The 16,198-nt window shown below is 38.0% G+C and overlaps 2 protein-coding genes across 2 annotated transcripts; one reads left to right on the plus strand and one right to left on the minus strand.

Moving 5' to 3' along the window:
• Positions 1–10,803: 10,803 nt before the first annotated feature.
• On the minus strand, positions 10,804–11,780 carry LOC147488698 (uncharacterized). The gene is made up of 2 exons (XM_086574461.1): positions 11,546–11,780; positions 10,804–11,462 (listed from the first exon to the last, which is right to left on the minus strand). The coding sequence occupies exons 1-2, from the start codon at positions 11,778–11,780 to the stop codon at positions 10,804–10,806; spliced, it is 894 nt and encodes a 297-aa protein (XP_086430587.1).
• Positions 11,781–13,275: 1,495 nt separating this feature from the next.
• Positions 13,276–15,043, plus strand: LOC147488699 (protein FAR1-RELATED SEQUENCE 5-like). Its single transcript, XM_086573281.1, has 2 exons — positions 13,276–13,834; positions 13,990–15,043. The coding sequence occupies exons 1-2, from the start codon at positions 13,702–13,704 to the stop codon at positions 14,955–14,957; spliced, it is 1,101 nt and encodes a 366-aa protein (XP_086429407.1). The 5' UTR covers positions 13,276–13,701; the 3' UTR covers positions 14,958–15,043.
• Positions 15,044–16,198: the final 1,155 nt, after the last annotated feature.

The raw sequence follows: 16,198 nt of genomic DNA on the forward strand, positions 1-16,198 counted from the left end.
TAGTGATAGAACTCCTCAGTCGAGTACCACAGTCCGTTCCAATCCCTTTTAATCATCTCTGCGTCGTAAAATGGCCCGAAGCGGTCGGCAGCAAACGCGTGCTCCGGCAAAATTCTTCGTCGTAGCACCATTGAAGTTTTTGAAACAAGCAATGGTTTTGTAGAAAGGTGGCGGAGGCGAGTTTGATGAAAAACGACTAAAAACAACGGTGGTGGCGATGGTGGGTACGGTGGCAGGTTAAAGCTTGAATTGGTGGCTGTTTTCGGAGTTTTAAAATTGTTGGGGTTGGTGGTGGTAATGGTTTGGAGAAGATTTCAGTTTGATTTAAATGCTTGGCGTGGGTGTAGTTAGGTTTTTTTTTTTTTTTTTTTTTTTTTTTTTTTTTTTTTTTTTTTTTTTTTTTTTTTTTTTTTTTATTTTGGTGTTTAAGGTTTGTTTTAAACTTTGGTAACCGGCGGGATTGGAAAAGGAAACAACTGTGCGTTTTTGGGAAGGAAGGAGACGCACAGACGTGCGTGCGGTTTGGGCCCAAGCCCAATTCGAATTCCGAACTTTTCCAATATTTCGCGCAATTTCAAATTCAATTTGCCGCTTCATTACTGATCCGATTTTGGTGAATGAGTTATCGAAATGATCAGTAGAGAATTTCCAATCCAATGATCCATAAAACACTCAATTCCAACCATGGGTGACGTATAAGAAGGTGGAAAAATGCCTCAAAGTGCGTGTGTGACGTAAGTTATGCGAACGAAGGAAATCTAAGTTTTAGATAACGTCAACCCAAATGAACTACAACTAATGGGCCTAAGCAACACAAATGGAAAGTTCGAGCAATCCGGATGGAAAGACCGACTGCCCACCCCCAAACAAATTTTTAAACACAAAATTTGTTTTAAACGTGGGTCGTTTAAAGTCAGATTCCTAAGACTAGTTGGATTGCTATTTCTATGATTTTAGAATTTTTATTTTTATTTTTATTTTTATTTTTTTATTTTTTTATTAGTTTATTATAAGAAAAATGAAAAATAATAAATACATAATTCACCCCATAGAGGAACATGACTCAAAAACTGAGAAAACATGCAAAAATGGAAAACGTGAATTATGTGAAACGTGGACTTAGGATCCGGTACTTACAGCCACACACTCCATAGGGAAGGCCCGATTACCTGAATGGTGCACTTACCACTATATGGAAGTGAAAGGAAGTACACCAAATGACAAAGGTCAATCCTCATAGACAGGGTCCTGTAAAAGGACTTCCTCAATATCAGGGGATAGAAGTTCGTGAAAATATTTTAACCGTTGACCATTAACTTGAAAGGTACTGTTGTCCTTGGGATTTACCAAGGTGATTGCCCCGTAAGGGGTGAATTCAATAACCAGAAAAGGACCAGACCAACGGGTTTTTTGTTTCCCTGGGAAAATATGTAGACAGGAGTTATAAAGCAAAACCTTTTGACCAACCACAAACTCTTTGCGCAAGATTTGCTTATCATGAATACGTTCCATGTTAGCTTTATAATCCTTCGCAAGATCGTAAGAATCGCTACGGATTTCTTCAAGCTCATTCAATTGCAACTTGCGTTTGACACCCGCCTCATCAATATTGAAGTTAAGGCTTTATATAGCCCACAGAGCACGGTGCTCTAATTCAACGGGCAAATGACATGGTTTCCCAAATACAAGTCTAAAGGGAGACATACCTATAGGAGTTTTGAAAGCCGTCCTATACACCCATAAGGCATCCGATAGACGCTTCGACCAGTCTTTTCTATCAGGATTTATAGTTGTTTCTAAAATCTTTTTGATTTTCCTATTAGAAACTTCTACTTGTCCGCTAGTTTGTGGATGATAAGGAGTTGCTACTTTGTGTGTAACTCCATACTTTTTCACTAGGGATGCAACAACTCTATTGCAAAAATGTGTTCCACCATCACTAATGATGGCTTTAGGAATGCCAAAACGACAGAAAATATACTCCTTAATAAAAAATACCACTGTCTTATGGTCATTGCTACGGCAAGCCATAGCCTCTATCCATTTAGACACGTAGTCCATGGCAACTAGAATATAAATATAACCGTGGGAAACAGGGAAGGGACCCATGAAATCAATACCCCAAACGTCAAAAATTTCTACTATCAAGATTGGATTTAATGGCATCATATTACGCTTCGTGATTCGCCCAAGTTGTTGGCAACAAATACACGTCTTGTAATGCACTTGGGCATCCTTAAAAAGGGTAGGCCAATAAAATCCACATTGAAGAACTTTAGCGGCTGTTTTTATTCCACTAAAATGGCCACCACACTCTTTGTCATGGCAGAACGATAGAACTTCATTATATTCTCACTGGGGAATGCAACGATGAATAATCTGATCCACACAATACTTAAAAAGGTAGGGCTCATCCCAGTAGTATAACTTAACTCTGTCCAAGAACTTCTTACGTTCATTTCTTGACCAATTATAAGGCATAACATCAGCCGCTAAATAATTTATAATGTCAGCATACCATGGTGCTGAAAAAATAGCATATAGATGCTAATCAGGAAAAGAGTCCGGTATGGACTCAGAATCACTATTATCGTCGTTTGTAAGTCTAGATAAGTGGTCAGCAACTACGTTTTCGACCCCTCTTTTGTCATTTATTTCTAATGTGAACTCTTGCAGGAGAAGAATCCATCGTATTAATCTCTGCTTATCATCTTTCTTTGCAAGAAGGTACTTAAGGGAATGGTCCGTGTAAACTAAAGTTTTAGAACCAACCAAATAAGGACGAAACTTATCTAAAGCATAAATGACAGCTAAGAATTCTTTTTCAGTAGTTGAATAATTCCGTTGAGCATCGTTTAAGGTTTTACTAGCATAATAAATAATAGTGGACTTATTATCTAGTTTCTGTCCCAAGACAGCACCAACTGCATAATCACTAGCATCACACATGAGTTCGAAAGGTTTAGACCAATCGGGAGGCTGTATAATTGGTGAAGAGGTTAGGGCAGCTTTTAAAGTTTCAAAAGCCTGTTTACAGTTAAAATTAAAATCAAAGATTGCATCTTTCAAAAGCAGATTAGTTAAAGGCCTAGCTATTTTCGAGAAATCTTTAATAAAACACCTATAAAAACCTGCATGGCCTAGAAAGGCTCTAATATCACGGACAGTCCGTGGTTTAGGTAGAGTTGCTATCTTATCTAGTTTGGCCTTATCTACTTCGATGCCATTACTAGATACAATGTGACCTAGTACTATGCCCTTTTTCACCATGAAATGACACTTTTCCCAGTTTAAAACGAGGCTCTTTTCTTCACACCGTGTCAAAACCTTAGACAAGTTAGACAAGCAGTCTGTGAAGGAGTCTCCATAGATAGAAAAATCATCCATAAAACTTCCATAAAGCTCTACCATGTCACTAAATATATGAAGCATACACATTTGGAAGGTACCAAGAGCATTACAAAGGCCAAAAGGCATTCGTTTATAGGCATACGTCCAAAGGGACATGTGAAGGTAGTCTTTTCTTGGTCATCAATATCAATAATAATCTGAAAATAGCACGAGTAGCCATCCGGAAAACAATAAAAAGCATGACCAGCTAGGCGTTCGAGCATCCGATCTATAAAAGGTAAAGGAAAGTGATCCTTTTGTGTCATAGCATTTAAACGCGTCAGTAATCAATCTGATTCTCCATTTCATAGGACCTTGTGTGACAACATAGTCACCCTTTTTTCGATACGTACCATGGTAACTCCCGATTTCTTAGGAACTACATGAATGGGGCTTACCCATTCGCTATCAGAGATTGGGTATATGATACTCGCATCGAGTAATCGTAAGACTTCTTCCCTAACCACCTCCTTCATGGCAGGGTTCAAACGACGCTGAGGTTCGCGAGAAGTTTTCGCGTTATCCTCCAAATAGATGCGATGAGTGCAAACATTAGGGTCAATTCCCTTAATGTCAGCTAGGGACCAACCAATCGTAGATCGATGTTCCCTAATCACCCTGATTAAACGTGTCTCTTCATCCTTAGTTAATTGAGAAGATATAATTACCGGATGACTATCATCCGGATCAAGTTGAATATATTTTAACTCCGGGGGAAGAGGTTTAAGCACTAGGGTGGAAGGAATGTCAATAGATGTTTCATCAGGGTCCCCATTTTGCATAATGAATACTTGCTTAGGTAGCAAGTCTTCATACTCAGTATATGGAGCAACCGAAAGGTCTACAATTGGTGTGGACTCAAGGATGGTGTTGACTTCCTCTAAATAGGAGTCATTTACAAAATCTGAAGTTCCAAAAGAAAGGAATTTATACATCTGGTTTTCGGGAAACGTGTTGTTAAAATAATCTTAAGCTAAGCTCTCAATCATGCTAACCTCCCCATCTATAGACGATTCTGGTAACTATTTCATCATTTTAAAAAAATTTACCTCAACAGAAAGATGGCCAAAAGATAAGGACATCTTACAATCGCGGCAATTTATAAGCGCATTGGCAGTTGCCAAGAAGGGGCTGCCTAAGATGATTGGTACAGAGTCGTTAGCGACTTCTGTATCGAGGATAACAAAATCTGCAAGATAGTAGAAATCCTAAACCTTAACAAGCACGTTTTCCACTACACCCTTAGGATACTTTATAGACCTGTCTGCTAACTGCAACGTCATTTTTGTAGGTTGCATTTCTTGTAGACCTATTTATTTATACAAATAAAACGGGAGTAAGTTAACACTCGCCCCTAAGTCTAATAAAGCGGTCGTCGTGTGGGATTCTCCTAAGGTGCATTTTCTGATGGGGGGCGACCCGGGGGTCCTTGTACTTAACTATTCCATTATTTTTGGATAAAGTTGGGAACTGTTCAGTTAGAAAGGCGTCTTTAGATATGTTGGTCTTACGCCTAGTAGTGCACAACTCTTTAAGAAACTTAGCGTGGTTAGGTAGCTTTTTAATAGCTTTGAGAAAATGAAGGTTTATCATTAGATTTTTGAAAACGTTCCTAATCTCCTCAAAGTTTGTATCCCTGGTTAGCATGGCTAATTTCTGAGGGAACGGTGGTTTCGCTCTATATTTAGCGTATGGCTCGACTTGATGTGTAACCTTGGCTTTCTGTTTCTTAGTTTGTGGTTTAACTGGTACCTCTACAGTGGTAGGCTCTTCAGTTTCTATTTTGGTATCTAGTTCGATATCCGATGTAGGGAGTACTGATGGGGTAACTATAGGCATAGTTACTTTGTTATCAACCACTCTTCCAGAACGGAGAGTGGTGATGGTATTTAGGTCACCTACAATTGTAGTTTCTGTACTAGTATTACCGTTTACCTCAAAGGCTGTATTTGCTATTTTAGGGTTCGGTATCGCTTGTCCTGGAAACACGCCTTTTCGTTGGGCTTTCTCTTGGGCTAACTGTTGTATGCCCTGATTTATGGATTGTTAGATCTGTTGGTTTGATTAAGTCATTGTTTGGAAAAGTTGTTGGGTAACCTGTATAAAGGTGTCGAAACGATCCGATTGTGTAGGTGTAGTAGTCACAGGTGGTGCGACTGGAACTATCTCACGTTGATTATTTATGGGCGGGGTGTGATAGTTATTATTGTTAACCGGAACAATACCTCTATTGGTATTATAACTATTATAATTACCCCCGACCTTGTGTTTGACCTTATGGTGGTTTGCGCTTTGGTTGTTATAATTATTATAATTCCCCGACCTTGTCCTTGTCTAGATGGAGCTTGGTTATAGTTGTTTGCTTGCCTAACATTTTGGTTATTAAACCCTGGAGGTGTAACTTGTTGATTGTTTCGCCAACTAAAGTTGGGATGTTGTCTCCATGGGGCATTAGGAATAGGATAGCTATTAATGGAGCAAACATTATCTTGCTCTAATTGTTGTTGTTCATAGAGAGGACAATAGAGTCGGGGTGCTTTCGGGACTCAAACAGAAATTACATGGGTTGGAGTTGACATTCATGACGGGGATAGGCTTTTGTTGAACAGAAATAGCCTCTACCTTTTTAGTTAGAGATTCGATTAAAATTTTAAGTTCTGGATCGGGTTTCATCTCAAACATACCGTGGCCTTAATTGTTGAAGAAGAACTAGCAGAGCGGGGATATCATCACCCCCCTGATTATTATTAGCTTAGTTTGATCTTCTAAAAATTTGTAAGCCTCCGAGGCTCCTTTACTTAGGAAACTACCCCATTCATTATGTCAAGGACTTCTTTATGGTGATGTAGAAGTCCTTTTGAAAAAAGGCACGAACTAACGTGTCTTTTGCTGGGTTATGGTGTGGACACTCTATAAGCGATCGGTGAAACGATTCCAAGCCTCGAGAAAATGATTCATGAGGATTACCGAAAAACTGAATCTTGGAAAGCATCTCATCCGTCTTTAAGGGTGGGTAAAATGTTCCATAAACAATTTGAACAAGTTTAGCCCACGAGTCCACGAGTTTAGGCTTTGGGCGAGTTAACCAAGCAATTTGCCTTATCGGCTAAGGTGAATGGAAATACCCTCAGTTTAATTTGTTCCTCACCAACCGTAGGATGATGGAATGTTCTAAGGACTTGTTCAATCCTACGCATGTGTTGATAAGGTTTTTCATGGTCTAAACCATGAAAAACGGGTAACAAATTAAATATGTTTGGGGGGATTCGAAAATCCCCCACTGGGTCTGCTAGAACGATGGAAGATTTAGGGCTATCGCTCAAGGATTTGTAAAAGTCGGAGAGAGGAGTCTCTCTTTCTTCAGCCATTATGTCAGGTGTGGTGGGTAGGATAGTAGCTAGAGGTGTAGTGATTGGTATACTCGATAGACTTGTTTGTTGACATTGACGGTTAATTACGTTTGGTGTTTTTCTCCGACCAGACCTTAATCTCATGCAAGTCTAAGTCTAAACACGACAACACTCCAAACAATCTTGATATATTAGTATAAACCTCTAACTGGAGATGCGAGATATGGAAGAAAGGAATACCTGATTGCGTCCTTGCTTCGCTTATGAATAACGTCTTGTTTATGCGTGTTCAGTGTATATAACAAGTTAGAACACTGAAAAACTTAAAAAATCGAAGTTCGAAACAAACCTGTGGAAATTCGGCAAAAAATTCAGGGCGCAGTCGCGCCACTTTGAAGCGAAGTGCGCTCGTGTAACTTCAAGTTACAAGTGTTTGAGGGCTGGTCGCTCAAGGTTCCAGCGTTTGGAAGCGGTCGCTTCGGTGTAATTTTTTCATGAGAACTTTTCAATGCTTAAACGGACAACCACAGTATGAATCAAACAAGGGTGGGTGGGTTTAATGGGACTTAAAAATGACTAATTATACTATGAAAACAATGCTAAAGGTAACTAAGATGGCAGCAGCGCCATTTGATAAACATAAAAATGATAAAAGTTTACCTATGAAATGAACGATAAAACTCAAAACGTAAGTAAACTAAAACATATTACGAGCTTAATTTATCAAGTTTTCTACTCTCAATTCTATCGAAATAGAGTGGAATAACAAATTCGTTCCACTCCTAGTTCTTTAGCATGGAATGTTTTCTAGTATAATTAATCGGTCTTAAGTTTAGTGAGAGATTTACGAGGGGAATTCTATACTACGAGGTGAATTCAATTAACAAGTTACGAATAAAGAAACGATAGAATGCTAAGGGTTTGAATCTAGATAAAGAATTAAAAGGAATTGAATCCACCTTAACTCAACTTAATCCTACTAACAAAGACTCGTCGTGATCCAAATTGAATGCTTCGCATATCAAAATAGTAATTCTAATCCCTAATTATACATGGCATTTCTACCAATTCATAACTAGCATATGAGCGATTAAACCAATTCTCACGGTGAATTAATCGTTTCTAGAGTGGAATAACTATCACGACGATTTCTAAATTTAACAAAGATCAAGCTTCATCAAGGCTTCTTCAACCCCTCTAATGGAGGTTTAGCCTTGATTCATACAACTATCATTTCCCATTGAATTAAAACTAGACATCATATAAAAATTCTAACTTGGCTAATTTAACTACAATACTTCAATCTAATTTAACAACTCAGAAATGATACTCAACAAGAATTAAAATTAGATCTATAAATTGAAATGACAAAAATCGAAATTGACAAATTAGCTATTTTATTTATCAAACTAATGAAGAACAATGATTCTAAAGATTAATCTAAAACAAGAATTGAAATGAACTAAACTTAATTTTATTTAATGAAAACTAGATCTAGAATTATCTATAGTTTTAGGTCTAACTAGCTACCATTAACAAAGAGCTAAGCTTTTGTTTTTATATGTTCAGATCCAAAAATCGTGCATGGGCTTGGAGCCATGTTTTGGGCCAGAGAATCAGGCCCAAAACCCAATACTTTCAGTCCAAAAAGGCCTCTTCAGCTACAGTTGACTTTGACAGACTTTTCGTCCACTTTTGCTCCTCTGATTGGGCCAAGACTTGGACCATTGGAAATCTCTTTCCGAGCCGGTCGTTTTGACATAAGGTAGACCCAATTCCGAGGTCTGAGTTCAAAGATACGGCCTTCGGAAGTTCTGCTGACTTTGTGTGCTATTTCTGCTAGCGTTGACTTTGACTTTTCAGCTTTGAACGAGCTTTAGAAAGGCTTTGTCTTCTTGAATCTTGGCCTTTAATCACAGAACTCCTTAGTAACCAACATTGCTCCTTTATCTCATCAAAGTGGCACATTTCTGCACATAATTGACTTTGAAGCCTGAAACGCATAAAAACACGTAATCAGTATTAACTCTTAATTATTACTCACATAATTGGTCTAAAAGTATGACTGTTACAGGGTTAAAACTACAGTTTTGGGCTCTTATCAAAGATCGATCTTTCTCACTGAAAAAGACTTCAACACCCTCCAAAGTAATCCCAACACTTCTCAATATCAAATAAACAAGTATCTAAAGTAAAACAATTAATGTAAAGGAAGAACAAACCACAAGACAAAGATATATCATGGTTCAGCAATTTGCCTACGTCCACACTGTGAGTTCCAAGCTTTCTTTGATGTCTAGAGTAACATATTACAAGATCTCTCAATTCACTCACATAGAATGAACACTCAACTTACTAAGGATTGCTCTCTTACAATCTCTCTCTTTCTTGATTTTGGTTAGGTTAGGTTTCTACAGAAAAAACCTATATTTATACTGTTTCAAAAAACTTCCGAAATAATGAACTTCGTGCTGAAAACAGTGGAGCGTGGGGCGCGCCCTCGACCAGGCAAAGTTGAGCGCGGATCGCGCATAAAGTACTGAAGGGTACCAAAGGCATGAGCGCGGGGCGCGTCCTTGTTAAGGCAATACTGAGGGTGGGGCGCGCCTTACACGTGAAAAAGAAAAAAAAAACACCTTTTTCTCTACAAAACGGAAGGGTGTATTCTTAGGCTTAGGATCATGAATGCAATGCCCAATGAGGGGAGTATGGTCTGATCCTATCCTAAAACCCACTTTATAACTCCATTTGTGAACTTCAAACACCAAACATTATTAAAGAAACATTTGTCCAGCTTGCAATAAGTTCTTTTTAGCTCTTTTCTGATTATTGCACCATGTTGTCTCAAGCCCCACAAAAGGACTCTCCATCAATTCACAATTATTGATCATCCCATGGAACTCATTAACTGCTACTCTTAAAGGCGGCCTACCTCCCTTTTTATCCTTATTTGCCATAACCACATTAAAATCCCCAACCACTAGCCATGGTGCCGTGCTTTTAATTCTTTCCAGATCCCTCCAAAGCTCTCTCCTTTGAACAAGAGGACATTTTGCATGTACAAAAGTAATTATAGCTCCATTCCACTCAACAATAATATACTGATTGGAATTGAAAATGTGTCTAATCACCACATCCCTTCTGTTCATCACCCATAGATTTCCCAAAATATCTTGAGAACCATTATGTATGACATAATCTTTATACATATTCAAGCCAAGTCTTTTAATATTACTAACTGTGGGTTTGATCTTAGGCTCAGCCAAACAAAGAATCTCTGGATTATGACCTAAAACCAAATCATTTATTCTCTTTACTGCTATGTACGTCTTTCTTAACCCCCCTCACATTCCAAAATAATGTCCTCATTTAGAAATAGACTGGGTCGCTTTTTGTGCTTGTAGGGTTACAACTGTAGAGTTTGTTCCCCCTCTCTTCTCTTTGTTCTTATTCTTCTGCTTAGTTTCGTAGTCACACCTCTTTGTATTAAAAACTACCGGCCGTTTATCGCCTAACTTTGCCCGGTTTTCATTAACACATCCAAAGATCACCCTCTTTTTGAGACTCAATCCCTGCATCCTCTTCATTATCTAGTACAGAAAAGTTATTTCTTATTGGCAATTCAGGATTTTTTGGTGAACTCGTGAATTGGGACTAATCTGTGCCACCACCGATCAATCGCAACTTGCCTTTCGAGTATTGAGAGAAATCTACAAGTAGCGTGCGGACTCACCTTGTTTCTCGGCTCCATCATCGCTTTGTTTATGACTTACGTGACGGTATTCTTCAACACATCATGAGCTTCCGCTCCCCTACAACTTCCACGGTGAAGTCGCGAACAAATTGGGATACTAGCCTCCGACACAACGTTGACTAGCTCATGCCCCCGGCTTCCACCATAGTCTCAAAGACCACCCGCATGTTGATCGGTTGTAACCTGTCTTTGGATTACTCACCTCGACACCTCGTTAACTAACTCGTATCTTGACCTCCAACATCACTATTTCAACACCACCGAGTGTTGTGTAAGCTATGGCAGTTGTTTTATCCTTATTCTTTCTCTTCAAGCGCCTTCTCGACTCTTGGATAACCCATCCATCATAGCCGCTTGTTCCACCATAATCCCTTTTCCTTTGGCGGCATTCCCGTCACTGGTTGTCTTAGACTGAGCCAAATCAATTTTCAGAAGTCTACAACTTCCGACAAGGTGTCCTACCCCTTTACAGTGATTGCAAAAGTCAGGAATCTCGCCAGGCAGCACTTCTTGCCAGAAAGCCACACCAAATTTCTTTGACTCTACCCATATCTTATATGGTATCTTCTTTGATAGATCCACATCGACTCGAACACTCGCATAGAACCCCAGAGTTAGTTTTGATGTTGTTTCATCAACATGTAGAGGTCTTCCCAGTGCTCTGCCTATGGCAAGCAAGTTCTTAACCTCCCAGTATTCCAAACTAAGTCCTGGAAACCTAACCCATACAACAGCATGTGATTGGGTTTGTTTCTCCGTTGAGAAATTGGGTGACCATTTACTTAATCTGAGCACCTGTTTATCAAAAATCCACGTTCCTTGGTCCCAGATTAGTTGATAATCTTCTTCCAAATCAAACCGTGCCATAATATACCCTCTTCCTAAGGGTGTTATCAACCAATCACCTTTTGGCTTCCATAAAGCAGATGCTATTCTTCGAACTTCTTCTAAGTTCATCTTTTTAAGATCTAAACGACCCACCAAAGCAAACATACAAAATTCCAAACCTTTTTCCAGCTCATCATCTATTAATGCAATTGTGGAAACTCACCTTGCTGTCCTAGAATTGGTAGCACAGCTAAGTCCACATTACGACCATATTTTGGTCTGGCAGCAGCAACATAAGATTTCTTACCTTGCACCTCATTAGTGGTAACACCTTGGTTTAGTGTCTCTGTCGAAGCGTTGTTATCCTTCTCCCCCGTTGCCGATGAAGAAGCTCTATTATTACTTCCATAATTTAGTTGATTTCGACCCCCACCAATACTAAAAGGTAGATTAGCCATCATGGAGGAGAGATATATCGCAAAGAAAAAGAGAAAAACCCTCGGTCAACCGAGGTCAAACATTTTTGGAGGCAAGTTTTCCCTCCACCGATTCAATCTTATCTTTAATATTAACTAAAAGAAGTAAAAATTAGAGTGAAAAAACTTGGCTATCCCTAACAAACCAGATCGCCTCACACTTAGTCACCAGATCGTAGAGCGGGAGCGAAAGCGTAAAAGCGTCTAACTTGAGAAGCTCCCATTTTGGAAGCGTCCATAGAGCGTCTTCTATATACTAATAATTTACTAATTATTGAACTACTAAGTTATTAAAAATAGTAATTACCACTACTTTTCCTTTGCAAACTTTGAGGAAAAAAAAATAACGCGTAAGAAATGAAAAAATAAAAAATAAAATAGATTAAGGACAAATAAACAAAACATAAGCTTTGGCCAATAAATCTTACATAAAACTAGGTTCAAAACCCTGATTTCGGTCTTTATTAGCCTAAAACCCATTGACTTTTTGAATTATGTCTAAAGCCCACCCGGTTTGTAAAAGTGCGAAATAAAGGTTTCGTTTTCGGTGAGTTTGTGAGAAAAAACCAACCGCACCTTTATTGTTTTTTCAAAATACCTTACATACCCTTTTATATGAAAGTTGTTACTTAATTTCTTTCTTCCTCAATTGGCAATGGTGATTTCTCATATCGTGATTTTAAACTGAAATTGAGATCGTCTTTTCTCTTTTCTTCCTTGTTCTCCTTTTGCTGGACTTTCTAGAACTGTTACCACTAAGGTACATTTATTTACACCTACACTTCTATTATTATGTTATCTAGGGCAAGCAAAATATGGAAATTGACTACTGATAATTTAACTTATCGTCATCTCTGTATTTGATCATTTTTTTCATTGAATAATATAACCTGCACTCTTTTGAGATAATGGAATTGTTGTAATTTTTAGTTTCATTTCAATTTTGTGTTGTAGGATGGATTTTACTGTTCTTGGAGTTATATCCTACAAAAATTTGACTCTCGTGAGTCGTATTGGTCCGTCTTCTTCAATTATCGATGTCAAAAATGAGATTTCGATGAATTGGCCCGAGTTAAATCAATCATGCTTTGATATTTCTTTCACTCGCGATAGGAAGGCATTTGTTATAGAAAATGATGCAGAGCTTCAATCTTTAGCGTGCTACAGCTTTGCAAAGGGCTTATCTACAGTTAACATTGATGTCTCTTTGAAACTTGATAGTATGTTGTGTTCTTATGGAGTAGGTGAAAGTAGTACATCTGGTGATAATTCTTCTAATTCTTATGTTAGTTCTTGTGCTTCTGGTAGTGGGACTGGTAGTGAAATAGTGCCTATTAAAGAATTGAGGAGTAGATTATGGGCTTTTAATCTCAAACATGTTGGTCAAACATTTGTTGATGCTAATGATTTCCGTCTTAAAGTATTGCAGTAATATGTTGAGACTGGGTACAAATATCAATTTTCAAAGAATGATCCGGGGAGAGTTATGGTTTATTGTGCTAAGAAGGAGAGTATTGGTTGTTTGTGGCGTGTACATGCAGTTTCTGAGTTTGACTTTTTTGTGATAAAAACTATGCATTCTGAGCACTCTTGTGGATTCGTCTGCAAAGATATTAATAGTTGTTTGATGTCGAGCAAGCTAGTGGAAAATCTTATTTTAGAGATTGTGCGCGGTATGCCTTTGGTAAAGCCAAAAGATTTGATGACTACGTTGAAGACTGACTACGGGCTTGACATTACATATTACTATGTGTACACGGCTAAAAAGATGGCTTTGGAGGAGATTCATGGTATAGATGGATTGTGTTTTCACCAGTTGAAATGGTTGAAGAATGCAATTGTAGAAAGTAATCCTGGAAGTCGCGTTATTCTGGATATTGACTCTACGTAAAAGTTTGAAAGAATGTTCATATGCTTTGAGGCTTCTAGTTATGGTTTTAACCATTGTCGTCCTATAGTGTACTTAGATGGTACTTTTTTGAAGAATAAGCATAAGGGATGTTTGTTAGCTGCAACCGCCAAAAATGGAAATCAAGGTAACGTAGTATATCATTTAGAATGCATTGATTATTTGTTATCTATATAAACATGAAATAGTATTATATTGTTATTGAGAAGCTTACTAGCTAGCAATAATGTTTGTTAATGCATATGAGACTAACCATTTTTATTTTTATTTTCTATTTTGAAGGGATTTTTCCGTTGGCCATTGATATAGTGGTTAGTGAAACTGATGCAAATTGGTTTTGGTTCCTAGAACAATTGAAACTTGTTATTTCAAGTGATAGAATTTTGACATTTTTGAGTGATCGGCATGTTGGACTAGTTAAAAATATTCCAATTGTGTTTCCGGGGTCATTGCACTCGTATTGTCTTTGGCACTTGAAGAACAATGTTGGTTCTGCTATACGGAAAGATAACAAGTTGAGGAAATATGTTGTGAAGCTATTTTCTGATTGTGCTTATGCAGCTTCTCATCATGAATTTTTTACCTGTGCTGAAAAGTTGAAGAAATATGGCGGTCTTCCTGTGCAAAGGTTTTTGGAAGATATTAGATTGGAAAATTGGGCAAATGCATACTTTCGCGGTGCTAGATACGGTGAGATGTGCTCGACACTAACTGAATGTTTCAATGCATGGATCACCAAGGAGCGCTTCCTGCCTATTACTCCTATGCTTTTTGGAATCATGGAAAAGATGATGGAAATGAGTTGGAACAGATTGGAGGAGTCTATGAAATGGAATTCTGTTTTATGTCCAAAAATGGAGATAGTACTAGCTAGCAAGGTTGAAGCTGCAAGGACTTTGAGGGGGGTTAGATCCAATGAAAATCAGTTTCTAGTTCATAGCGACGTTATTCATTCAATTGATTTGATGAATAGAACATGTACTTGTAACTATTGGCGTATCGATAATTTCCCTTGCATACATGCTATCGCCTGTATTGGTAGTAAGGGTGATTCCTTTTATGGCTACATTGATGAAGGATATACGGTGATCGCGTTCAGGCAATGCTACTCACATTCTATCAAGCCAGTTCCGAATGGTTCTATGCCAAGACGCATGCCTGATTCTCCTGCGGTTTATCCGTGTAGTCCGAAGATTGGTCCTGGTAGACCCAAGAAGAAAAGAATTGAAAGCACCGGTGTGATTCGTTAGTCTATGATCAGTTTTGATGTTCTCGGCAAACCATATGTTTTTAGTTGTCTTAATTAAGATTTTTAAGTTTGGTCTTTCGACATTTATTAATGAGAAATTTATATTCATTGTATACTTTTATGGAATGTTGATACTCATTTGAGATTATTCGCTAGTCGGTTTGTTTTATTTTTCATTTGTTATAATGAAATTTATAGTCTATAAAATTATTCATGTTGCAGGCGTAATTGACAGTGCAACATTCATGTTGCAGTCGTAATTGAGAGTGCAACATTCATGTTGCAGGCGTAATTGACAGTGCAACATTTATGTTGCAGTCTGTTGCAGTCGTAATTGAGAGTGCAACATTCATGTTGCAGTTGTAATTGATAGTGCAACATTCATGTTGCAGTCTGTTGTAGTCGTAATTGAGAGTGCAACATTCATGTTGCAGTTGTAATTGAGAGTGAAACATTCATATTGCATGCAGTCGTAATGCGTGAGACTTACTGAACCCATCTCTTTTAAAGGAGACTTCTCCATTTTATAGGTGCCATGCTATGTACTACAACTACATAGTTTGATGCTTCCTTTTAAACTTGGTGTTTTTGTCTTTGGAATCATGTACTCATAATGTAGACAAAGCTAAACCCATTTAGTAGAAACTTGGAATTTAGGAAGCAACTGGATGATGAGGTATTCAACGTCTATTGATACAAATTTAGGCATAAAAAAGTAACCAAACTTTACAATTATGCTAACATTTTCTTAACTGCCATCATTCCAATTTAAGATCCACAACCATCATCATTTATAACTGGTTACAGAAATTTACGCCAATAACACCAGATTGGCATTGTAATCAAACTATCTCAGATCTGAACTAGGTAAAATGAACGAAGAAATCAACCAAAATAGAGAACACTAAAATAATTTCATTCACAAAAGATCTAACTCTGATTCATAGGTTCCAAATCAACTATATATTACATCAACACCACTAACATTGAAACATTCTAATACTAAATACTAAAGATAGAAACATTGAAACATTGAAACAAACCCTAAACAAACATCTTCAAGAACTAGTAAATTTGGTAACCGCCTTGGTGCCTTCAGAAACAGCATGCTTAGCCAATTCACCAAGAAGAACAAAAAACGAGCGAAGAGTCTGAATCTCCCGAGAAGTGATGGTGGACTTCTTGTTGTACCTTGCAAACCTTGAAGATTCCTGAGCCAGCTTCTCAAAGATATAATTAATG

This window comes from Coptis chinensis, chromosome 7 (genome assembly GCF_015680905.1).
Source record: "Coptis chinensis isolate HL-2020 chromosome 7, ASM1568090v1, whole genome shotgun sequence".
Lineage (NCBI taxonomy): Eukaryota > Viridiplantae > Streptophyta > Magnoliopsida > Ranunculales > Ranunculaceae > Coptis > Coptis chinensis.

Bases quoted from the DNA above. Each gene is read 5' to 3' on its own strand.
- LOC147488698 (XM_086574461.1), bottom strand. From the start codon at position 11,780: ATGGCTAATCTACCTTTTAGTATTGGTGGGGGTCGAAATCAACTAAAT. The intron at 11,463-11,545 runs GTGAGTTTCCAC...TGGGTCGTTTAG, and splicing joins ACCAATTCTAGGACAGCAAG to ATCTTAAAAAGATGAACTTA.
- LOC147488699 (XM_086573281.1), top strand. From the start codon at position 13,702: ATGTTCATATGCTTTGAGGCTTCTAGTTATGGTTTTAACCATTGTCGT. The intron at 13,835-13,989 runs GTAACGTAGTAT...TCTATTTTGAAG, and splicing joins CGCCAAAAATGGAAATCAAG to GGATTTTTCCGTTGGCCATT.